A 26,515-nucleotide genomic window follows, 5' to 3' on the forward strand; every position below is an offset into this window, starting at 1 on the left:
CAGCCGAAGGATGATCCATGGGCACTGTGATATCTTTATAGTTAGCTGGAGCTACACCTTAAAGGGGTATCCATAATCCGAAGAAAAGGACCTGTTTTTTTTCCAAAAGCGGCACCATCTCTGTTCACGGGTTGACTGGCATTGTGGCTGTATATGAATGACTGTAAGCTGCAATACCAGACGCTGCTTTTTGGTCCTGAAAACGCCTTTATGCTGCACAAAATGTTCCCCAGCCCTTGTCCCTGACTAATTCCCATACACATTGTGCTGTGGCTGTCCTCCTGCCATGTGACCGATATTCCACTATCTCTTCTGCTTATATCTTGCCCCATGTAAAACTTTTCTGCCCCCCCCCCCCCCCCCCCTTCATTGCCTAGATCCTGAGCGGTCATGTGTCCTCTAGAAAGCGGTCATACGTCTTTAATTAATTTCACAGGCGAGGCAGCTGATCCTGCAGAATGGATTAACCCTTACTGACCTGGAGAGACACCCGGAGGTAAGATCACAATAGACCCCTAACACAAATGCTGCCCCCTGCTTTTGCGGAAGTGTCTTTATTATGATGCTATAATGGTTTTAATTCCTGGGACTTGTCTCTAAAACTATGCGATAATCTATAATTTCAGGTAATTTTAGCTGAGACCAATTTAGTAATACAGCAGATTGAGTTTAGTAGATTTTAGGCTAGGTTCATGTTTTGCACTTTTTAATTCTTTTTGGGAGGCATAGATTGAGTGACCCCCCCCCCCCCACCCCCCATGCAATAAAATCATTGAATAAAAGATTTATCTCTATTCTTAAATGTCTAAAATTCAAGTAGCTCCTCATTCACGATTTGTCAGTCAACACTGCCATCTAGTGGTCATTTGTTAAATGCAATCTGTAATTTGTAACGCTAGCGTTACTCCAGAAAATAATGGTTGGTGTAGATGTAATAACGCTAATACATGCAAATAAACTCTGCCAAACCAGAGACCCATCTGTAGACAGCTGGAGAGAACCTGGTACCACTCCCTTGAGCATTTTTTCCATGGAAATCCATGTGAGGCATCGTGTATAGTACCATTGTGTATAATACATTACCTCTGTAAGGCACCATATCCTCTCAAAGCCTGTCTCTCCATATTGCAGAGCCCTGCCAGACTACATGTGCTGCCATATGGCCTCTCTGCAATGTACATGAGGTCCAAGGCTTAAATTCATAACTGCTCCTGGACTGTCCTTAATAGTGGAGATCTTCAGTGGGAGATGTATAAATCTGTATGCAGTGAGCTCCCTCTAGTGGCAGCTGCAGGCAGCCAGAAATTTACCATTTCATTCCCCGGCTATTTAGTAAGAAGAAAGGGAATTTTGATCTCTATAATAATGCCAAGCTACTATAAGTTATCTGTTTCCAGTGGAGTGTACAGACCTGTAATATTAATGATATGTCTTCTATGCAGCTTGATGTTGCTATTGATGGTGCCGATGAAGTGGATTCTGAACTCAACCTCATCAAAGGCGGAGGGTAAAGTGGATTCTTAATTTGTACCAGAGGCAACTTAACTTAGTAACGTTTTATTACAATATTCTAGAAGTGTGTGAATGGAGACTGGTGATTTCTAAACGAAATGTATGTTAGAATACCTAAAATCTGTTGCCCACATCCCCCACCCTGGGGTAATTGCATCAGGTCAGTCATTATCTTCAGTAGGACGTGTTAATCAATGGGGGCAAGTGCAAATATTTTTAGAAGGGGGCATGTCATAAAAAACAGTTTAAGGGCCGAGTTTCCCGCTCAATCCCATGTAGTTTTTATCTCTTGTGTCCCAAAAACATTTTACAATTTTATGTCTAAGCTATTTTTCCTTTGTTTCAGGGGATGTTTGGCCCAAGAGAAGATAGTAGCCGGTTGTGCCAAATCCTTTATTGTAATTGCTGATTACAGGTAAGAAAATGGAGTTATGGACTGCAAGAGGCGGGTGTTTATAGAGACCACCAGACGGAGTGCTCTATGATGTTGTACATTGATCGGATAATATAGTGTGCAGTAAGCTCCCTCTAGTGGTGGATGTAGGCAGATGAAATCTTTTAAATCTGTGTATATTTAGGGAGTTTTGTTTGCTGTATCAGATAAAAAGGGCCTGGGCTGTCTTAAGTAAATCTCCACCTTTATGATAATTTTTTAATTGGTTTGCACTGAATTTGCTTTATTGTATATTTGCTTCCTTTCTACAAAATCGAGCAACTCTCTAAATGGTCATCATTAGAAACGTACTACCATTTTCTGCTGTACAGTTTGTGCAGCTCCTGCACGTAGCTGGTTGTGCTGCTGCTGCTGCTTCTGACATAGATCTGATTGCACACTTCTCTCAGCTGCTGTTGGCCTGGAGATGACCTCATCTGCATTTTACCTCTGTATTTTGATATTTGAGATACCAAAAGAAAAGGGGAAACATTGTTCAAAGCAGAGTAGAGCATTGAAGAGGGAAGAAAGCACCCAAGAGGAGAGACCACTGGTTAGCATCAGTGCAGAGAGAAGGAAGTGGGCGCCCGGCAGAATGTGAGAGGGGATGAGAGCTCTGACACACGGGCAGCATCCATATCTGTGTCAATGCAAGGGAGAAGAGATTGCACAGGTCGTGTCAGATTAAAGCGGCACAGGAAAGAAGCTGGTGTGATACATGAGAGCTAGTGAAGGCAGCGGCATTCTGGATTCACTGAACTTGCCTAAACTTTAAAGGGGTTGTCCACTCTTTTACTATTCCTCAGGATTAACCATCAGTATCTGATTGATAGAGGTCCAACACTCCACCTCTCTACTGAGTAGCTCCCGGATGTAGCTAGTCACTATAGAGCTGCTCCCCTTCACTTCAGGGCAGTTGATCGGCAGGGGTTCGGACCTCACCAATCAGACATTGATGGCTGATCCTCAGGATAGTTGATCACTTGTAAAATCCTGGATAAGGGTCTTCACTCATAAAATAAAATAATCCTCCATAATATGTCCTTGGTTTCTCATCTTCTTTTAAAGGAGTTTTTCACTTTTTAGATACTGATGACCTATTCTCTATATTATATTGGTGGCGGTCCAACTCCACCACCAATCAGCTGTTTGGAGCAAAGACTACCAGCAGACACCTAGGCTGGCCTTAAGTTTAGATCTGTCCGCACACCTCTCCAAGGAGGAACATGGCATGGTCACGACTGCAAAACTCTGACCCTAGAACTGCAGCACCACATCCTGTTGAAAACAGTGGGAGGCAGACGGCATGCACGCCAATTGTGCTGTGTGAACGAGCCCTTATGTTTCTGAGGAAAGCTGATCGATGGTGGTGCTGGGTGTCTGACCCCCATATATTTGATATGTGGCCGATTTCACTGGTAACTGCTCAGTGTTTCTCAGATTGTAGCATGGTAAGAGTGATTAAGCCATTTATAGGGACAGTGAAGATATTCCTATATAACTAGCATATTTTCCACACTGGTACTGTAAGGTTAATGACAACCTCTTGTGAGGTCTTTAATGGTGGGGATATTGTTACAAATTAGTATTTGGTTTAGGAAGGAGAAAGGAGTCTCCCATTCGAGTCCTTCAGCCAGAGCAGAGAACATCTGGAGGACCCAACATATCTGTTCGTTATGAGAGCCTATTGATTTGGCCTACTGTGTTGGCGTTGCAGGACACCCGGTCATCATCTTTAGTATTAAAAAGGGGTGTCCATAATGGGCAGAATTTCCATCTATTTCATTGACTTCATTGATTTCCTTCAGCATTTACCATGATTTATGTATCTTCTCTGTAACCAACCAGGAAGGATTCTAAGAACTTTGGAGACCAGTGGAAGAAGGGGATCCCTATAGAAGTGTTCCCGATGGCTTACGTTCCAGTGACCAAAACCATCCAGCAAAGGTTTGGTGGTGTGGCCGAACTGCGGATGGCCGTCAGCAAAGCTGTAAGTTACAATCCATAAATGCACCAGAAATTCCCATGTTTATTTAGTTGTTCTGAAAGAAATTGTTGTCTACCCCCATTTCCCCACCCACTCGCACACCTTGTCTATCCAGCTCCGGATGAAGATGACCATACTACAGACACAAAATATTTTAAGTAGATGTCCAATTTGTTTTATTAAAAGGTTGTCCTGCTGCAGGAATGCACAGCAATCTGCTGTGATTGTCTTGAGAATCTGGCGGCAGGTGTTCAGTTCTCCTGCAGCACTCCCGCTGGAGAGAGAGAGCATTACACAATTGATATTGAAATCATTGGTCTGTCCCTGCAATGCGCGAGTCCATCTGACTGCTCCTCCATCTACTATTTCTGAATATTTTTATTACTACATTAGTCAAACTTTTGGTACTGTGAAAAACTACCGTAAAGTGTTTTTTTTTTAGGCGCAAAATCCTGTTCCAGTTAACTTCACAGTACAACTTTATTGGGCTCTGTTAACACTACCATAGAATTTTAGCTGCCTGCAGTCACCACTAGGGGGAGCTCACTCCTTATGAAGTTATACAGCTCCAATACAGTTCTAGTAAGCACCCCCTAGTGGTGGTAGCAAGTAGCAGGACATTTTTGGCTGTGTAGTAAACAGAGCTCTAATGTAATTGACTTCCCACTAATCAGTTCCTAATTGATGTTAGGGGAACTTATCCGATTTATTTTATATAATTTGATTAAATAAACAGTTTTTATGCCATTGCTTAAATGTGACTGGTTCTTTTTTTTTTTTTTTTTTTCTCCATACAGGGCCCAGTGGTGACGGATAATGGGAATTTTTTGCTTGACTGGAAGTTTGACAAAGTTCATGACTGGGCAGCTGTTAATACGGCTATCAAAATGATTCCAGGTAAGACAAATGTAATGTGATACTACTGCTTCATGTGGTAGTATCCATAGATCAAAGAGGACCCCCATCATGGTGCCCGATTTATGCCCCTCCAAAGGGCCTGTTCATGATCCTTGGGCCAATTCTCTGCCTCAATTTTTAGCAGTTCCCCTGCAGAAGGTGAGTTCTCAGCACCTTCCTATTAACCAGTGAGAAAGCGTATGGTACCAATAGGGCTACGTCCCCTTCCTCTCCAAAGCCCCACAGCAGCTAATCCCACCAACGACATCAATTTTCATGAATATTTGCAGCAAATGGAGATCTGTGGTGGACAAAGAAAAGGCAGACGGCACTCCTGTTTAGGAGAAGTAGTGGGTGCGTGTCTCCAAAGTGGTGAGCTTCCCTTAATTAATCAGAAATCTGTATATCCAAAGAATGAAGTGTGGAGACGGCACGTCCTTCTTGTGAAGTTTTATTCCAGATGCAACGTTTCGGCTGTAAAGCTTTTTTCAAGCATGCATGCATACCCTAATAGTGACCTCATCAAAGAGGGACAGTCAGTCACCTGACAAGAGGGAGACGTCATGATTGGAGGTCAATTGTTCACCTGACCATGCGTCATCCAAACGTCAAAAGTGAAAAACAACATGAAAAATGCATATGACAATAACCACCCATATATCATCTAGAATAACAAATGTATCGCAACAATTGTGCCTACCTATATTTGTGTTCCAGATTGTGTCACTAGAACAAAGATACTCCCTGTGCAACGAGGTTGCTATTTATATATGGTGACCACCTGCTGGCGGCGTTCACTAGTGATGGACTAACATCTGCCGGGATGGTTTGCGAAATGCACGTTCGCGGCAGGGCCCCATTGACTTTAATGGCAGGCGAACCTGAAAAACCTTCAGGTCATATTTGCAGCCACTAAATACTTACTAGAAGTGCACAAATAGTCCCACAGCATAGACAGTGACATACCAGAGGGGGATCATTGGCAAAAATTCCCACAAAAAATATGCATTTTAATCAGGGGCCATTTTTATGCGTCTTAAAGGGAAACTCTCAAAAATGTGCCCAGCTGGAGCCTAGACATATTTTTGTTTTAGGCCACAGGAGTACAGGCCCCAAAAATTAGGCATTCACCTGACAGAAAAGAACTTGTGATTAGGTGGGTGAAGGCAGGGCCGGCTCCAGGTTCATGTGGGCCCTTGGGCGATAAATCCCAGTGGGCCCCCTTGAGGCATTTTTGTACATTTACATGTCCCTCGGTGGTTCCCACACGGTATAATGACCCCCAGTGGCCCCACACACAGTATAATGACCCTACAGTGGCCCTCCATTCAGAATAATAACCCCCTTCGCCCCCCATTCAGAATAATAACACCCAGTGGCCTCCACACTGGGGGTTATACTGTATGGAGGGGGCACTGGGGGTCATTATACTGTATGGTGGTAACTGGTGGTCATTATATTGAATGGGGGAATCTGGTGGTCCTACTGAATGGAGGGTCATTGGGGATCATTATACTAAATGGGGGGCACTAGGGGTCATTATACTGTGTAAGGGGCCCTCACAGTGTAATGACCTCCCTCCATTGGCCCCCTCACATACCTATTATTGCTGGAGCGCAGGGGAGCCGACGGTCCTGTCATTCACTAACTCCTACTAGCTCCTACTCTCCTCAGGCCCGCTGCAGCACTGAGACACTTGTCATGACGTCACTGCTGGGACAGGGCCTTAACCACTTAAGGACCCCCTATTAATTAATATTAATAAATCGTTCCTGTGTTGTGAAACATTTTCACAAATTTTTCCCTTCCAGGTGGAGATCCGGCCTCTACACAAATGCAAGCTCCAATATAGGAGCATACACAGGAACGATTTATTTGCATTCACAACTACCTCTATTGTGTTCTTTTATTATAAGGGATCACCAACTATTTTATATCCAAAGAGGCTAATATATTGGGACCATTCAACCATTTATATGAACTGCCTTCAGCGATATTTTCTCCAGTTGCACTTCTTTTTGTAATTTTGAACTATATGAACTCATAATTTTCTAACTATATGAATCGTCTATGAATTTTTTATGGACTTCCTTTTTTGATTATATGAAATCTTTGTTATGGACTTTATGAATTTCTAATCACAGATGGACACCAATTTATATTTATTTATCTTTTTACATTGACTTTTTATATGGGCATTAAATTACATTTTTACGGACATCAAACCAAAAAATCTTTTATAGGGACTAATATTTATCTATCTACTATTTATTTAATATTTTATTTATTTTCTAAAGAGTGCACACATCCCAGCTTTTATTAAAATCACACAGAAGAGGCATATAACTATATGTTAATTACCATCTGGTATTTTTAAAATTCCCTTATCCTTATAACCTAATAAATAAGATCCATATATCCCAATTGTTGCGAGTGCCGTCCATTTATTTCATGTAGCTAAAACTGACTGGGCCCCACAGAACATTTTTGCACACCCTCCTATTGGGTTCACATCACGTTTTTCCTATCGGTTTGATGTATACAAATGTGCAGCACTCCATGTTTTTGTATCCTGCAGAGTCCAGTAAAAAAAAATACAGACGTTAAGGTATATACCGTATTTTTCACTTTAGAAGACGCACCTGATGATAAGACGCACCTAGGTTTTTGAGGAGGAAAATAAGAAAAAAATATTTAGAACCTAAAGGTGTGCTTTTGGTAGGTTTTGAACTAATGGTCTGTGGATGACGCACTGTTATGGGGGAATCTGTGGATGACGCACTGTTATGGGGGAATCTGTGGATGACGCACTGTTATGGGGGAATCTGTGGATGACGCTTATGTCATCTACAGATCCCCCATCAGATGCATCAGTGTGGAGGGAGAAGGCGGGGACACTCATGGCGGGGCCCGGTGCAGTGACTCTACTCTAATACACCAGGCCCCGCAACTGTTAAATACATTCAATCTGATCTATATCTAAATGTATACGCTCTGTTCGGTACTTACTGTAGTACCATAAGTATAGCATTAAGACGGCGCAGACCGGCAGCTTCCTCGGTCATGCGCCGCCTGCCGCAGCTCCCTCCTCATGCGCCGCCTGCCTGCTTATCTCACTTTGAGAGAACAGGCGGCGCATGACTGAGGGAGCTGGGGCAGGCGGCGCATGACGGAGGGAGCTGGGGCAGGCGGCGCATGACGGAGGGAGCTGGGGCAGGCGGCGCATGACGGAGGGAGCTGGGGCAGGCGGCGCATGACGGAGGGAGCTGGGGCAGGCGGCGCATGACGGAGGGAGCTGGGGCAGGCGGCGCATGACGGAGGGAGCTGGGGCAGGCGGCGCATGACGGAGGGAGCTGGGGCAGGCGGCGCATGACGGAGGGAGCTGGGGCAGGCGGCGCATGACGGAGGGAGCTGGGGCAGGCGGCGCATGACGGAGGGAGCTGGGGCAGGCGGCGCATGACGGAGGGAGCTGGGGCAGGCGGCGCATGACGGAGGGAGCTGCAGGTCTGCGCCGTCTTGATGCTATACTTACGGTACTACAGTAAGTACCGAACAGAGCGTATACATTTAGATATAGATCAGATTGAATGTATTTAACAGTTGCGGGGCCTGGTGCATTAGAGTAGAGTCACTGCACTGGGCCTCGCCATGAGTGTCCCCGCCTCCTCCCTCCACACTGATACTTCGCTGGCCGCGCTGTGCAGCATAGCGGCCAGCGAAGTGTCCGCTTTATAAGATGCTTGGCCATTTCCCCCCCACTTTTGGGGGGGGGGGGGGGAAATAGTGCGTCTTCGAAAAATACGGTATATATTTTTTTACAATGGAACTGTATGGTGAATGAACGCCACTGTACAGCATCAGTCTGAGGCATCTGGTAACGCATACATTTTTGGTATGCATTAAATGGATGGCAAAAATGGGATGTGAACCCAGCCCTAGTGTCAGAATAAGCCCCAGTACACAGAGGAGGGGAGGCCGCCATGTACTGACAGAGCGCTAACTGGTCCTGGTGGTCAGGGATGAGGACTGTTTCCTAAGGATCATTTATCTACTAATAAATACAGGGCACAGTATAATACACAAGAATCTATATATTATAAAGATATTAGCCCTACCCCCATATTATAATACAATTAGGGAGTCATTTATTATATAGAAATACGTCTATATTAATCTGACACAGATTGTGTCAAATCTGCATCTTTTTCCCGCTCATGCCAGGTCTAAAAAAAGGTGGTGTGGGCAGGGAAAGGGATATAGTTATGGCCATACAGTTATTGGCTACCACCGCCATACAGTGACCGGATAAAAGGGTATAAGAGGGCACAGTTCAGGGAATGACTAGGGGCACTGCACAGGGTGTGGTAAGAGGGCACAATTCAGGGTATATGGGGCACCTGACCCTGTGACGTTAGACTGTCCTTATGGTGAATGCAGTTCAGACACCACCATAATGAGAGGCAGAGGAGTGAGACAGGGGCCCGGGGCCCTGGATGGACAGGCAGAGTGAACACAGCAAGTAGGTAAAAGGGGCACTGAGGGGGATTCATACAAGAAGTAGTGGCAGGTGGTCTGTGCAGGGCAGCAACAGAAGAGGGTGGAACAGGAGCTCTGGATACATGAGGGAGGAAAGGAGACAGCAGGGGCTCCATGAGGATGAGATGGGACAGGATATGGTGGGGGGGGGGAGGTGTCATGGAGGCAAACTGCTTAATGAAGCAGTAAAACAACTAAATGGCATGAAGCAGCATCCAGCAGCAGCTCGAAGAGTTCCCCTTCCCCTGTCCCACAGAGAAGAGACAGTCACAGTGCAGACTTGCTGACAAACTCTGCGTGTCTGAAGCTCCTCCTCCTCTTCCTCCTCCTCTTCTTCCTCTTCCTGTCATTTTTAAAATGACCTTGTGCCTAAGTCCCTAGAGAAGAGCAGTATTTGTGGAAGCTGGTATATCGCAGGCCTCCATTATTTTTTTTGCCACAACAGTTATGTCACACCACCCTGTTTATTTGTGGCAACAGGTATATTGCAGCCCTCAATCAGTATTTTGTGGAAGAAGGTATATCACACCCCTCAATCATTTTTTTTTTTTTTTTTTTGGGCAACAGGTATATCACACCCGTTTCAAATAGTTCTTCCAATAGTGTTTGTCACTCTGTATAGCTGCAGTATCTCAGCAGAACCGCACACAGCTGCTGCACAATACAACTGCATTATATACTTTCTATGTTAGAAAGTATATTATAAGTATATCACACCTATCGATAGCACACCTATACCAGTCCTTAAAAGTACTTTTGTGGCCCTATCAGCTAGCGTTTGGTGTCCCTAACAGCCTATCCCTACTCCACACAGCAACCTCTCCCTACACTGCCAAACACTGAATGTAAAATGGCGGCCAGATCGGGTTCTGTTATAGGGTGGGGGTATGTCCATGTGCTGAAATGTCTCAATTGGCTGTCCTGTCCCACCTGATGGATGTAACATGGGTCAAAGTTCAGCGCCATGCAAAAGAATATGGCACCGGCGGACATCGCCATATGTTTGCATGTTCGACGAATCGCGATCGCGCAAAGTTCGCTGCAAACCGCAAGGCCATCTCTAGCGTTCACCCCCATGCAGTATTTCTAACCGCATGTGCTACCAGCGTTCACCTCCATGCAGTATACTAAAGTGCCACCCCCATAGTATGCTAATGGTCATCGGGATAAGCCTCCAATCTATATGTGACCCACGTTCTAAATGTGGGTCCTCCTATATCATCGATACAGAAGAGGTGCGCATGTGCATAAGGTTACGCACCAGAGTGTGGGCATAATGTGGCTGCCAATCGTAAGTGCAACTAGAAAGAGCGCGCATGTGTGCCGAATCACCTATTCATGTCGATTTGTAGTGCTGATGTCCAGCAGGGGGCGCAGAAGTTGCTAATGGAGACTCGTTGCTAAGGGCGCTAAAAAGTATTGACATGTAGAAGTTAGTGTTGATCACGAATATTCGAATTTCAAATTTTTATCGCGAATATAGGTACTTCAAAAATTCACAAAATATTTCGAATATGAATTTTTTTTTTTTTAATCAGTACACATGCTCCCTCCCTGCTTCTAGCATGTGGGCCAATCAGAAGGCTGCAGTATATTTGACTTTAGGAGTAGTGTTTGCGAATTTTTGTAATGCAAATTTTTATTGCAAATTTTTAAACTTACAACTATTAGACAAAGAAGATTATAGCACTATATTAGCTAAATTGCTCTATATTCATTTTTTTCTCGAATATTCGCAATAACATTTGCATTCCGAAAATTCGCATATTACACTATCATTACCTTGCCGAAATATTTTTTTTTTTTTTTAAATCGTAGAATATAACTAATATTTGAATTTGCAAATACTTGAATATTCTACAAAATATTGAAATATCGCAAATTCGAATATGACCCCTGCCGCTCATCACTAGTAGAAGTAGCACATAACTAAAGATATTAAGTGGCCGCAGTAACTCCTAATGGATTTACCGGGAATGTGATTATTGTAAAGAGTTTGTGAGCTTAATATAACTGCGCGTAAATGGCGCAAAATGATGGTATTATTAACTGCAGTAACTCCTAATGGATTTACCGGGAATGTAATCCTTATAAAAGCTTGTCAGCAATGAAATGAAATGATATGCATTCTACCAACAAATGGAATACAAGAGGAGGCTATAGACCAATGACCTAATCTACGGTGAATCTTTCCCTCACCAAGGGAATTGGCTGTCCTTTAAAAAAGACCTCGTCAAAAAACGTCCATGTGATAAAAAGTCCTAAAGTGAGTATCTGAAAAGAGAGAATAAAAACCGTATACAGAATGAACGGGATGCAGAATCATTAACATCGAAAGCAAATCACAGGTCGCAATGTTCAAAAATATGGGTCAGTATTCATGCCCCTAGGGGCCAATGTATCAACTTCATGTATCCATTTTAATTCCCTTTGTTTTAATAATGGTCCTCTATCTCCTCCTTCTCTGCTACGGCGCATGGTCAATAATGCTGAATCTCAATTGGTTAATATTATGTTTAGCCTCCAGGAAATGTTTAGGGACAGGCAAATCATTTTTATTTGTTCGTAGACTTGCGTTTAATAAACCTTTCCCTACATTCTGCAGTCGTCAGGCGGACGGCAAGGGGTCCCTTATGGTACTTTCACACTAGCGTTATTCTTTTCCGGTATTGAAATCCGCATCGGTTTTGTCTTAATGCATTCTGAATGGAAAGCAATCCGTTCAGGTTGCATCAGGATGTCTTCCATTCCCTTCCTTTCACGGTATTTGACCGGACAAAATACCGCAGCATGCTGCAATATTTTTTCCGGCCAAAATCTTGGAATAATGCCGCACTTGCCGGATCTGGCATTCATTTCCATAGAGATGTATTAATGCCGGATCCGGTACCAAGTGTTCTTGAAATTTCCGCATTGCTGGATCCGGTTTTCCGGTCTGTGCATGCGCCGGGACAAAGGAGCTATTTTCACTTTTGATCTTAAATTTTTTTTTAATATCCGGAAAACAAGGATATCCGTTTGTATACAGTTTGCCGGATTTGGCAGGCAGTTCCATTGCCGGAACTGCATGCCGGATTCTAATAACACTAGTGTGAACGTACCCTCAAAGTAAATGTTGCTTTGTATCAACTGTTGTCACAAAAACAATAGGGCAGAGTCCCTTAAAGAAATGGTGTTGGTGGTACCCAGGTGTAGGAATGCCAGAGTGGTGTAGGGTGACCTACAATGTCCCTTAATGTGTTGTGCACATGTCACGGTGCTCCTACCTGGATACACTGGAACCCCAGACGTTGCCTGCCGAAAGCAGAAAAAGGAAGTAATTAACTTGGAGATGAAGAATACATTTTGTGATGAAGTTAAAAAGCAGCTTCACTTGGCATAAACGTTTCTCCAAACAGTTTACAAACTTTATCTTGGTTCCAGCAGGCTTTAGCATTAAAACTGTGGCAGGCAAACTCCTCTCTGCTACATCTGTTGCTCTGGCTCTGCTGTACTGACAGGCTTAAAAAGAATCTTTGCTTCTGCAGGATGCTGCAACTTCTCTCTGTGGTCTGACTCCAGATTTGTCCAGGGAAAACTCCTCCTGACTTCAGAGGCTCCAAGCTGTGGTCTCCACATCCAGCAGAGCTGAAGGTGCTCTAGCTGGCCTAGACAGGGCTCGTCCAACAGGGATGTGCACCTGCTGTACACCTTACCCCTATGAGGGAGTAAGCTGAACTGACTCGTCACTAACTAGTCTCCTCCCTTCCTTAGAGAGAGGGTTAGAATGGAAAGTAGGGTTCCATGCTCTATAAATGTAGCTCTGCCATGCTTGCTGCCACCTTCTGGTGAACCAGGTAAACTACATGAACAAAAACAGTTAAAAGAAATAAATATGCACAGTGTGTAGGACCTGAAATAAATGCATAAGATGACATCGTTTTAGCCCATAGGAGACAGTAGCTGGGTGTGGAGTGGTAATGGCACTCCGGGACATTACAATTCCATTGTCATCTCTCCAATGTCTAAAAATCCACAGACGTGCTGTCTCCACACTTTATTCTTTGGATATACGTATGAAGTAAACACCCAAAAATGAGGATGCTATTTGTATTAAAAAAAAATTTCATTAGATTACATAGAACAATAAATAGCGGTGTTAGTCAAAAGGGACAGGTACATGAAGAAACGAGCCTCTAGAATGGGGCTCAACAATGCGGAGCACTTGAGGGAAAATTGCACCCTGAGCAGCCACAGTTGCAAAAATATTAAGGAGTCGGATGACAATAGAATAAGTAATGGCTAGTGATGACGATACCATATCCCCTCAAACATTTAACATGACCGTCCAAACTATCCTAGCATCGTCCTCAATGAAACTCAGGCAAATTGTAGGACTGCGGCTGTATAATGATATCATTATACAGCCGCAGTCCTACTATTTGCCTTACGGTGTTTATTCATGTTTTTTTTCCTGAGGATTAATGCGTTGTAATAGTGGGTTGTTGTAGGTTTAACTAGATGTATGAAGTACCCAGCAAATTGAGCTTTAATTATTAATTTGGCCAGCAGGTGGCAGCATCAGAGTGAGAATATGTAGTATTATATCAGTACGGACCACAAGATGGTAGCAGAGTACTGTCCTATAAAACTTTTTTTTTTTTTTTTACGTTACCTTTTGTCACTACTTGCTACTACACTTTAAAAAAAATACTTTACTAGAGGGCAGAGTGTTCCCACTGAACAACAGAATGTGACTACAATAAATATGTAGAGTAAGACTATCATTTCTTATTGTTTATCGATTTTTTTTTTTTTACATTTTTTTTTTAGGATTTTTTTTTTTTGGATGTTGCAGAAATTATGCATTTCAAAAGCCATAACTTAAAAAAATATATATATATATATATTTTTTTTTATATCCGTATGAAAGATTTGTGTTTGGGCAAGTTGTATTTTTAAATGCGATTTTATTTGGGGGTGCATCTAAAATATAGGAGAAATCAATTTTTTGGGGATGACGTGAAAAAAAACACACTTACATTGTTGTTTCTAAGCCTTTGTCTTTATAGGTTTCACCATGACTAACTAACTTTTTATTCTGTAGGTCAGTACAATTATGCAGATATAAAAACCATTTTTTTATTTATTTTTTTTCATTTTTTAAATACAATTTTTTTGTCACCACTTTTTAAAGAACCATAACATTTTTGTTTTTCAGTCGAAAGAGCTGTGAGATGATTTCTAGTTGTCATCAGTGCCATTTTGGGGTACATACAATTTATTTTTTTGGGAGGTAGAATGAAAAAAATTGCAATTTAGGTTTTTATTTTTCAAGAGCCCTTGAGGTTTTTATAAAAAGAAATTCTACTTTTTTTTTTTTTTTTCCAGCTTTTTTATTTTTGTTTCTGAATTTGTGATCCTCTACTTGTCTAATACACTGCAGTATTTCTGTATTGCAGTGTATTATGTCATACTAAGGCTACATCCACACGACCATTGTGTGTTTTGTGGTCCGCAAAACGGACAATAGGACAGGTTCTATTTTATTTTTATTTATTTATATTTTTTTGTGGGGCCACGGAACGGAGCAACGGATGCGGACAGCACACGGAGTGCTGTCCGCATCTTTTGCGGCCCCATTGAAGTGAATGGGTCCGCATCCGAGCCACAAAAACTGCGGCTCTGATGCGGACCAAAACAATGATAGTGTGTATGAGGCCTAAAGCGGGGTCTGAACATTGCCTAGGTTTGCTGTTGAATGGTTATTCACATGTAACTTCTTGTAATTGCGGAGGGCACAGAGTAGATATCTGCTGTGAGCCCTGCACTATATAGACTGTTCATACTGTACGGCTCTCACTACTGAGTGTTGATAATAAGTTCTTCAGAGTATGGTCAGTAATGATTTAGGTGTGACTAGAGTATTAAGGAGTGGCATATAGTATAACACGTGTGAGTCCTGTGACACATCTACAGATATGGCTGAATGGCTGCATTTCACTTTTCAATTTTTTGCAGTGTCTAATCCGGCTTTGCTAAAAAAAATAATAAAAAAAAAAAATGTTATTTAAAGAGGTTTTCCCAGGACTTGGACAACTTGAGTCATCAATATTAGATCTGTGGTGATTAGACCCCTACAGATCAGCTGTGTTGAGCAGAAGGCTCATGTACTGTGCGGTATCCAGCACCAGCATACGGCAGCTCAGCTCCCATTCTCTTGAATGGCAGTTGAGCTTCAGAAGCCCGGCACAGCCGCAACACAGCTGATGGAGCCTTCTGCTTCTGGCTCCATCTACTCTGCAATTTGTTTCCTGTGTTGGGTGCCCATGAAGGACTTGGCAGTCATTTTGGAGTGCAGTGGGGCTTCTCTACACTGTGTATAATTTTTTGGCTATCATAACACGGAAGGGGATCCTGAGTCTGGCACAACTCCTGAGGATAGTCCAACAATATCTAAGCACCAGATGACCACTTCCTGACAGCCGCGTACAGGTACGGCACGCTGATCGGGTGGGTGCAGGAGTAACGGTAGGGGTCTGGCTGTTCTTGAACATAAAAAACAATATAAAATTGGTATCCCAGCAGAATAAAGATAACATTTTCCCCGCACATGTGTTGGCCCCAATAACAAATGCCAAAATTGCCACCTTATCTTTATCCTGCTTCCCAAAAAGCAAAATAAAATGCGATCAAAAAGTTGTATGTACCCCATAATAGAACCAATGATAAAGCTCCATTGAGAGAAAAATACAATGTATGGTTGTCAGAAAATGGCTGTACTGGTGTCCAGAAGCTGAACACTAGCAACATGGTGCCCGTAACCATTCCACCAAAATCTGCCCTTCAAAAGCTATTTGGCGCTCCTTCTCTTCTGATCCCTGCTCTGTGCCCAAACAGCAATTTACGACCACACATGGGGTGTTGCAGTGTTCAGGAGAAAGCGCTTAACACAATTTTTGATGCTTTTTCTCCTGTTATCCCTTGTAAAAATAAAAAAATAAAAATGGGACGTGTATGCAACATTTTATTGGAAGAAATTTTAAAATTTTATTTCCACACTGAAGCGTTTCTACATTCTATTAAAAGCATGTGGGGTCAAAGTGTCAGTACACCCTTCAATAAGTTCTTTGAGGGGTGTAGTTTCCAAAATTGGGTCACTTTTTGTGGGATTCTACTGTGGGGGTACCTTAGTGTGCCTTCAAATGTATGGCGCTCCTTTCTTTCTGAGGCCTGCTGTGTGCCCATACCGGAGTTTACGACCACACAAAGGTTTTCACCAAGTTTGCTGCTTGTTTTTATGGTGGCAATTTACATTAAAGGGGTTATCCAAGACAAAAGACCTCCCAGAGTGTCCGACCCACGGTGTTGATACTAAGGCTAGTTTCACATCTGCATTTTCTTTTCTGATTTTGAGATCCGGCATAGGATCTCAAAGCCGTAGGAAAATACATCCCTTTGAATAATGCAACTGGCTGCATCTGTTCAGAATGGATCTTGTTGTATTATATCTAAAATGAACATACCGGATCTGGCATCCAATACCATTGTAAGTGAATAGAATCCGAATAAAACGGTTCCAGCACTATTGACTTAAATAGTTCCGATTTAGGTACTTTTGTATAATGGGCATTAATTTGACATGTATGCACTACGATCGCTATGTATCAATATTGTATTATTTGATCTGCAGTTATATAGATATAGATATATACATATACATAGATATATGGATATATGGCAGGGCAGCACTCCTCACTTCAAGTGATGCAGATGGTTCAGGTGCCAGCATTATTCCCCTGGGTCCTGGGGTCCAAACACAATCCAACAATGTTTTAATCGCCATCAGCTGCTATCTCGCTGGTCAGTCTGAAGTCAAGGGGGCAGTGGCCTCCTTGCTTCAAGTCAAGATAAGCACTGCCCCCTAACCGTCCCCTCTTCTGTGTGATTGACATTCTGCAGTGTGGCCTGGGATCGCATTAGTCTCGCGCATGCGCGGTGTGCTGCTGAAACCCGGCTAACTGCGGGAGCCGGCATCGCGCAGTAACAAGGAGCGCACCGCGCATGCGTGAGACTACCGCGATCCCCGGCCGCACTGCAGGATGTCAATCACACAGAAGAGGGGACGGTTAGGGGGCGTGCTTATCTTGCCAAACTGTTCAGTCAGTGCTTCTTGATAAGATTTATTTTATCTTTTGCTGTGCTTGTGTCCCCACATAATGCCTCTCCAAAAGAGGCCTGCAAGGTAGTCTTCCTTTAAAAGGAAAGGAAAGGAAGGAAAGCAGAGCGTCTCATACTAGGAACCCTGCTTTTTCTGGGTAAATACCCTGTAGCAGTGCTGAGCACAAAATAAAATAATTTGCTTGGCTGCCTGAGAGGCCTTGATTGGGGTACTATTTCTCTTTTTTTGAGGGTGCAGAGTATGCATGAGGATTATTTTAAGCCCAACAATGCTCCTCTGGGAAAAATTTATGAAAATTAGCGCATCTTGCATCTGCCGGCCTCAGATAGGCTTAGGAAAGAGAAATTCAGAGGACTGTTGCCCGGCCTACAATATGCTCTCTGTAATGAGAAATAGTACCCCCAGACAACGTGTATGTATTGCCCAGAAACCCAGAGTAGCATACTAGTATGTGTGTCTTTCTCTTTCTTTCTCCCTCTCCCTAAAACAAATTGCAAAAAAAATTCATGTTTGTTAGAATCCGAACCTTTTTAGAAAATTTGGAACGAATATCAATTCTGTAGAATCCATTTGCTCATTTTTAGTATGGCGCAATAAACACTTTACTATTTTTCTCATTTCACAGTGCTGCTATCTATCATGTCACAGTTCCCCTGGCTGCTGCTACCTCCATGCGGCAGCAGCGTCTGCTTGCCAGGGGAAGCCAAGGTTGTTGGGCGGCCCGTTCTGACATGGGAGCCGCAGGCCAATGAGGTGGTGCGCCGGGGCTCCAGAGCATAAAGCGCTGATGCCTGCATGTGCAGGTGTCCGTGAAAATCTCGTCCTCTGGCTCACCCTGCTGTTCCCTTATTGTATTATAGACTCCTTTTTGGCTTGGATTTCTGGATTTGCTATTGTGATTATGTCTTTGGCTTCTGGCGATTCGGAATTGTTTTTGATCTCCTGGTTCTGACTTTTTTGGCATGTTTAGTTTTCTAATTTGTCTCTGGTGTATCTTGCACTTCATTGTCAGACTGTCAGTTGACCCTTTACCGTACGACTGCTTGCACTCGCGCGTATCACAGTATAGGGACAGTCGTCCAGTTGTGGGGTCACTGTGCAAGTAGATAGTGCAGGCCTAAACTGCCTGGACCCTATCACTGTATGTGTGATGGTAGTGGTTATCCTGACTCTATCTATCCATCCATCTCATTTCTATCTATCTATTATCTATCTATCCATCCATCTCGTATCTATCCATTCATCTATCTCGTTTCTATCAAAATTGAACGTTGATGTTCCTGTGATCAGAGAAGATGTACGTGGAACAGGTGCAGCTCTCACAATCTCTTCTTTCAGTCGCCCTCATGAAACTGTCTCTAGTTTCTCTGACTAATACATAAACTATCCTACCAGTACATCTCATGGAAACCATAGTGAAAGCGCCACATGGCAAATGACTGTAGTTTGTGCTGTAATCTAGGTAAAGTCCTCTTGGCATTACTTACACTATGATTGAATGGAAAATTCCACTTGCCGTTGGCTGCAGGAGCCACATTATGTGGATTTGTAACACATGATCAAGGTAAAGTCATAGTCGTATATAAAGTATGTGAAGCCTATTGACACCTTTTTTGATTATTATTTTTTCTTTAATAACGTATATTTTGTGTTGGCAAATCCCTCAATCTGGCAGTATCCATCTCCTCTCCTGAACAATCCTCTAAACTGAAATGAGCTTGGTAGGCACTATCCACCCTCATCACAAAAATAGAAGGGTCTTGTAGGGGAAGGGTGTATGGTTTTTATTGGGGAAATTTTATTATTACTTTCTTAAACTGGGAATCGCTAGGGCAACAACAGCAGGTGCAGGTGACTTTTTGGTGCCTATTGTTGCACTTTGTAGTGATCATGAGTTCCGACCCATGTTTAAAACCCGGTAAGCATTCACAGTTCCAATGGTCAGCAAGCTTATCGGGCAAATCCCTAACAACTTTGCTATAATACAATGGGGCGGTTGGTTTTCTACATCAGACTTCTTTTCCCAGTAAAAAGACTACACAAATCACCAGTGCAAGCTCTGTCAAGAGACTTGACTTATTAGGATGCAAGATTCTTTCGGCTACCAACCCATTCAATACCCAACCCAATAATACTCAGACTTCCTTTTGGTATAAGGCCGTAGCAGCCGATTTCTTAAATAAAATACTTCAGTATAAAACCTCTTTAATGATAAGGCGTAACACGCATAATAACATGCAATAACATAATACCGCAACATAATCCAACCTACCCATCAATATAACCTATTTTGAAGGATCCTGGCGGGCAACCCAAGTAAACTGCCACCTGTCAATCACCACCTCCACTTGTATTAAAACCTTACCCTTGGCCGCACTCACCAACCCAAGGGTACCGAATCCTCCAATATATAAACCTATACACCTGTGGGCCTTTTAGCCCTGACTCTTCAGCTTACCTATCCTCATAATGCCCGCTCCAACGTGCATCTATTAACCCTTGTTTTGCCTCCCATGATCTCCAGATTCCTGCCATCGCCGAACATTGGTAACACCTCACCCATGTACGTCCTGCCACACCTTAAGGGCTGTCTCCAAACCTTCCTGAAGCCCCAAGGCCCATAGATCCATACCGACATCATTCAAGTGCACCCCATCAGTACGCAAAAATTGAGGCGACGCCGCCTCCAAATCTGTCTTACCACAAAACCCCCTTGCCTGCACACAAAACGGCCCACTTCCTTATTCAATTTGACCCGAGCCTTAATAATCCACTCAACTGACCACGCAAATCTCTAAGACTGGCGAGCTACCATGTCGGACCAGACTACCAATAAATCAGGGACCTCCTTCAGCAACTGCAACAAATCTAATTTTGTCGCAAATGACATCTCTAGATCAACAGATCCTCAAGTCGTTACCACCTACATGCAACACCAAAATATCAGGTGGCCGATCAAGAGAAGCATACACACGAAACTCCGGTAACGCCCTACCCCATAAAAGACCACGCAAGCCAATCCACCAAAGTTAATTGCGAAAAATTGTAATAGCCATGGCCAGGTGACGACAAACACACCCCATTGGCAAAATGCGACAAACTAAGTTTAACTTGCCTAAAACGGACTGCACCCGTTGGAGCTGCCCCATCTTAGCCTGCCGCAAAAAAGCCACTTCCGAACGCAAATCTGCAATTCCGGGGCCAGAGGAACTCCGAATTTCGCCGCCATCCGTTCCATTTGTATGCAGCAGAACCAAGCATACACGAAACCCTGCCGGTCCCAGAAACAGGAAGTCATCAAGGTAATGCAGCACCGAAGTCCAACCAGCCTCCTGTTTCACTACCCATTTAATAAAAGAGCTAAAAGTCTCGAACAAAGAACACAAAATCGCACAACCCATCGGTAACAACAATCTACGTAAATTGACCCTCCCATTTAAAAACCCAACAAGTGGAAACTGTCTGGATGAATCGTCAACAAACAAAACGCCGCCTCAATATCAGTTTTTGCCAACAGGTCCCCCACATCCAAAGCGGCGTACCTGCTTCCCCGCTCTTTCTCCCGGCCTACAATGCTCTGCTGGGCTCCAGCAATGTCAACATCTGGTTTGACATTGCCGCAGCCAATCATTGGCTGTGGTGGTGCCATGCTGGATGTTGACATTGCTGGAACACGGCGGAGCATTGCAGACCAGGGGAAGGAGGACTGGGAAGCCAACACCAGGAAGTAGTCACTGGTATGTCATCTTCCCTTCAAGGGCTGGCAGAATTCTTGCACAGCCCCTTTAAACGGCTAATATTGATTTTTCAGTTGGTGCCATATGTCTTTACATGATCAGCCACTCCTAGTAACTGTCTCGGGTAGATGGTATTCAGTGGTATGCTCATTGCCACCCCAGACCCTATAGTGATCATGTCCCCTACTTTTACGGTAGTTATATAGCCCTACACATTAGATCTTATGTTGTGTGTTGCCTTCAATATTCATTATACTGTTCTTTGGAAACCTACTGACCTCGCATTGCTTTTTTGTAGGTGTGGTGGACACTGGGCTCTTCATTAACATGGCCGAACGAGTCTACTTTGGCATGGAGGACGGAACCGTGTCTATTCGTGATAAACCCGCACATTAGACCCTGAACACATCTCTTGTGCCTTGCCCCTAGCCAATCGTTTCCATGACAATTCTATACTTTTTTGCTATTTTTTCTTCAGTTGTATTGTTTTATGTCTCACATTTTGCCTTTTATTTTTTCTTGGTACATTTCTGATGTGTCTTAAATAAGGGACTCAAGTGGTACCAAACCACATTATGCTACCTGTGCCATGTGCATAAGACAAACAGCCAGGCCGGACAACCTACTGTATAATGGCAACCATTCTGTGGGCTAAACTAAACATGGATACAACTCATCTATGCACCATAGGCCAATGACATTACTGAGGTACTTTAATATTTATGTAATTGTATGCTGGTTAGTTGATGGGCTGCATCTTCATGAATTTCAGTTTAGCCCCCAAAATGGCTACCTTCATCATGTATAAGGATAATCACCAGTAAACCTTTTAATGACCGAAATGTGCGAAATTGAACTGTAATGCCAAGTGTACCTATTCAAAAGAAATGACCTTGCACTGTGTTCAGTTATCTGACAATCGCTTTGTTTGGCCTGCTCTTCAAGGGGAACTCCATTTTCAAAAACCTTTACGGTTCAACTTTGTGGCTTGCTAAGGAACATTTCACATCTTTTTGTTTTACAGTTTTTGTACTAGATGTTGAATTAGTTCATAGAGATGAACAATGGAGCCTCTTTGTAGATATTTTGATGAATCTAGGTGTTCATTTTGACTAGAGATTAAAAAAAAAAATTTCTAGTGGGAAAATAGTGGGTGCCGTCCATAGACAATTGGATCACCTTTTATTTTTTATTTTTTACACCCCAGAATAAGAGTTCCCTAATGCCTCCATTCCCATTAACCTTCACCATTGGGATACCAATGTATTACTATGCCACCTCCTGATAAAGAGAACAAAAGGGTCGGGCGTTTACATTCAGTTGGGAGCTCCCCATCCAGTTTTTTTTTTTTTTTTTGTGGTGTTTTGTTTTTTGAACCGTCCTATTAATTTACAGATTTCTTATATTTAAAAAAATTATTATTTTTTTTTAATATTTTACACTAGTGCCATAAAGTTGACTGCTCTTTGACGTGAATTTAATTATTCGGCGCATTTAACTTCTGCACACGCAGGAATCAATTTTTTTTTCTGATATCTTAGTGTGGCACAGCCGCTTTACTAGGGCTATGGGATTTATATTGAATCTGCACAGTGAAGCCATGGGCTCCTAGTAGGTGGGTGGGCTCCATTATAAGGAAAATGGCTGCCTGTAGTACACAGTGATTTGATATCTTCAAAAGGGTTGACCAAAACTGGAGAATTATAGCCACTTTCTTCCAAAAACAGAGCTGCCACTGTCCACAGGTTGTGGGTGGTATTGCAGTTCAGCCCCATTTACTTCAATGGTGATGAACTACACTAGACATCACCTACATGTTGGAAGAATATCCATGTTTTTCTAATCCTAACAACCCTTTAATTATACCTATGCACCGACTGTTGTGTTATACTGAGAGGTGATTAAGGATGATTGAACCTAAAATACCCACCAAAATGTCCCCTACCTTGGTCCTTGGACCCCCTCCCCTTCCCCATTAAGGTAAATCCATGTTGACACTCCCCCCTCATTGAGGACCATGTGTCCTAGCAATAGATCAAGTGTTTGTTCTAGGTTTAATACCCCTTAGGGCTCATTCACAGGACCGTATGCCCTCCGAGACATATGGTCTGTGAGCAGGCCATATGTCCTGGAGCGGCATACATCATGCGCACGGGAACTCACAGCATAATAGGTTACTATGATGCTGTGCGCATCGGGCTGCCCGCGGGATAATTGTCCCGCACTCATAACAATAGCCCCGCGGGCAACCCGACGCACACAGTATCATAGTAACCTATGATGCTGTGTGCTCCCGTGCACACGATGTATGCCGCTCTGGGACATATGACCCGCTCACGGACCATATGTCTCGGAGGGCATACGGTCGTGTGCATGAGCCCTTAGGCCTCTTGCACACGAACATGTGTGCCCCGTGGGCATGCTGCGGCCCGCACATTGCCCCAACCATCGGGCAGCCACAGCGGATCACAGACCCATTAACTTTAATGGGTCCGCAATTTACCCGTTCCGCAAAAAGGTAAAACATGTCCTATCTTTATGGGGAACAGAAGTACGGGATAAAACCCCACGGAAGCACTCCATAGTGCTTCCTTAAGGTTCCATTCCGTACTTCTATTCCGCATCTCTAGATTTGTGGACCCATTCAAGTGAATGCCCGCGGAACGGCGCCCACGCGGAATATGGCCACGGAGCGCACATGTTCGTGTGAAAGAGGCCTTATGCTGATTGGAGTGAGGGTTGTTATGATTGGATTTGGATATTTGACCAGTTTTTGGCCACTGCTTTTCCCTTTTGCCATATTGCACTTTCCCTCTATTTAACCACAGGTCATCCGGAGGAGGTCAGTCCAGGGTAAATGTACCACACTGAATTCTCAGTGCTGCTATAATATAGTCTGGATATGTGGCTGTAATGGAAAGGAGTGTGAAGGCTGTAAGCACAACTCTTGATCTTTCTATCAATTGTAAGATGTAATGCAATATTCCAAAAATAAAAATCAAAAAAATGTGACCTTTCTCAGTTTTTTTATATTTTTTTTAATCTTGCTTATTTTATCTGAACCATATGACCTGAGAGGACAACCCTGTTTAACCTTTTCCTATACAGGCATTGTCTGGCGGGTGCACACACTTGTGTACTGAGCTCCAACCATGGAAGGCAAGAATAAAAAATAAAAAAAAGCGTCTGGATGCATCTAAACATGTAATATTGGTAAACTAATAAAAAAAAAAAAAAAACTGAATTTCTACTTTATGATTATCAAGCCTGAGTTTTTTTGTTTTTTTTGTGTTCATGTTTGGTAGAGACTCTTCCAACACTACCAGGACATCATCGGGAAGTTGAGCAGATTTCATCAGAGCTTATTGTTTCTTGATTGAGAGAGTGGTTTTTGTGTTTTTTTTTTTTTTTTTTTTTTTTTTTTTATGGTCATTTTTGCTATTTTCTTTTATGCCTTTATGATTTTTATCCATTTTGTGGATTTTTTTTTTTTTTAAAGGCACTTGACATGATTGGAACACTGTCCATGTGTTTTATGGATAGAATAAAAGTTTTTATTGTATAAAATTATTTACTAAAATTTGAATGGTTTTATAATAATTCTGAGCAAAAAGAAAATCCCCAGCATTTTCCTTTTGTCTGATGCAAGAGAGCGTTGACTATGCTCATCGGACCATCTGATACACACCTGCTTGTTTCACTTCTCTCATGCAAATCATCAAGGAAGCCAAGTGTGATCTCTTCAAATGTGTATGGTTATGATATTTTATAGAAATATTTTGATTAAAAATGCAGAGCTTTGGGTCAAATTCAGCAAAAGTATATGTTGGGGCACCAGAACATTGTATTTTTACACTGTTTGTATAAAACCCATTTCAACTGGTCAGATTTATGTTAAGAATTGTGGTTTACGTGTCCTCTATGAAATCTGTACATCTACTGAACTACACCAGGTCTAGTCGGCCATGCACTTGTTATTTCAGATGGTCATTCCCAGTTGGTCGGTGGAGGTTGACATTTTGGACATCAATGCCATAGGTTAAAGTGACAAATTGATTGATTTGTGGCCTGGTCTGACATCAATTTATGGGTTGCACATCTGTCCAACTAGGCCAAAGACTACACCCTACCAGGACCACAAGATCCAACATGGCTGATCAACTTATCCACTGTTATCTATATTTGTTGACATCTGTCACACTCTTCTGTGTCCCAAAAAGGAAGTCTCAACTGTCTTTTTTTTGATCATCTAAAATCTAAAGATTTTGGTCTGGTAGGTAGAGTGCTCACTCCAGTGTAGAAAAGGAAAAAGCTACTCTGTATGCTTCATGCCAATATAGCAAGGACTGGTACATGGTAATTTTACTGAAACCCACAGTGATATATATTTTTTTCTCATCCACAGTGGCGTGTCTATGTTTCGGCTGCAGTATTATGAACCCATACAACCGCTCTGTTCAGAACTGTGTTGTACCTCTATTTGAGTCCAGTTTCATGTGAAGCTCTTTCATGTACATGGCTTTTTACTGTATGGGGCCTCATAAAGGTATATTCACACGGGGCAGATATTTCTGAAATTGTCAGTCATCTGAATGAGACTTGCAGAGATCTGTGCACATGCTGCAGAAATAGCTCAGTTCTGATAAATAGATATTTCAGTCTGAAAAAAATTCTGCAAGGAATCTGCCACGTGTGAACTTGCTGTTCTAGAGTAGAATACTATAAAAACTTTACCCGGAAAACCAGCATGAGTTCCGTGGAAGCAAAACCCACATTGGCGTGCAGTAAAAGTCTAGGCAAGTTGTGGACGGTCCATAGTGTCTCATAGGATATGTATAAAATCAAAGGTACACAAGGTACAATATAGTTTTGAAGTAATCTATGGGTAAAGTATTACAGATCCATAGAGTGTGGGTCCACAATATGGCCGTGTACATGAGACCTTTTAGCTACAACAGCATCAGGAAGAAAGTGTGAACAAGTCTGAAATTCTGTTTTTGCCCAAAATGATATGTTAACTAAACACAGCAATGATGATTAGGGCACATCAACAAGTATGGCAGGTCTTGGATATCGGGAGAATTATGACTCTCATGGGTGCTGGACAATAACCTCTTGGACTACCTTCAAAGGGGATTGTGCCACTAATATAAATGTATCTCACCCAACAGATATCGCTGTTATATCACTTTCCCCAAATACCACTATTTACCAAAACTGCCTTATTCTAATGTTATTAGCCCACCATTGCA

General features: G+C 42.7%; 1 protein-coding gene across 2 annotated transcripts in view; it reads left to right on the forward strand.

Annotated features, from left to right (window-relative positions):
• RPIA (ribose 5-phosphate isomerase A) overlaps positions 1-22,971 on the forward strand; it is a 69,990-nt gene extending 47,019 nt beyond the window's left edge. For both annotated transcript variants that reach the window (XM_044294374.1, XM_044294383.1), the window contains exons 5-10: positions 437-496; positions 1,443-1,507; positions 1,859-1,927; positions 3,794-3,935; positions 4,730-4,829; positions 21,562-22,971. In XM_044294374.1, the coding sequence (XP_044150309.1) occupies positions 437-496; positions 1,443-1,507; positions 1,859-1,927; positions 3,794-3,935; positions 4,730-4,829; positions 21,562-21,659 (534 nt within the window). In that variant the 3' untranslated portion in view covers positions 21,660-22,971. The remainder of the gene's footprint in view (positions 1-436; positions 497-1,442; positions 1,508-1,858; positions 1,928-3,793; positions 3,936-4,729; positions 4,830-21,561) is intronic.
• The last annotated feature ends 3,544 nt before the right edge of the window (positions 22,972-26,515 follow it).

Source organism: Bufo gargarizans, chromosome 1 (assembly GCF_014858855.1).
Source record: "Bufo gargarizans isolate SCDJY-AF-19 chromosome 1, ASM1485885v1, whole genome shotgun sequence".
Taxonomy (NCBI): Eukaryota; Metazoa; Chordata; class Amphibia; order Anura; family Bufonidae; genus Bufo; species Bufo gargarizans.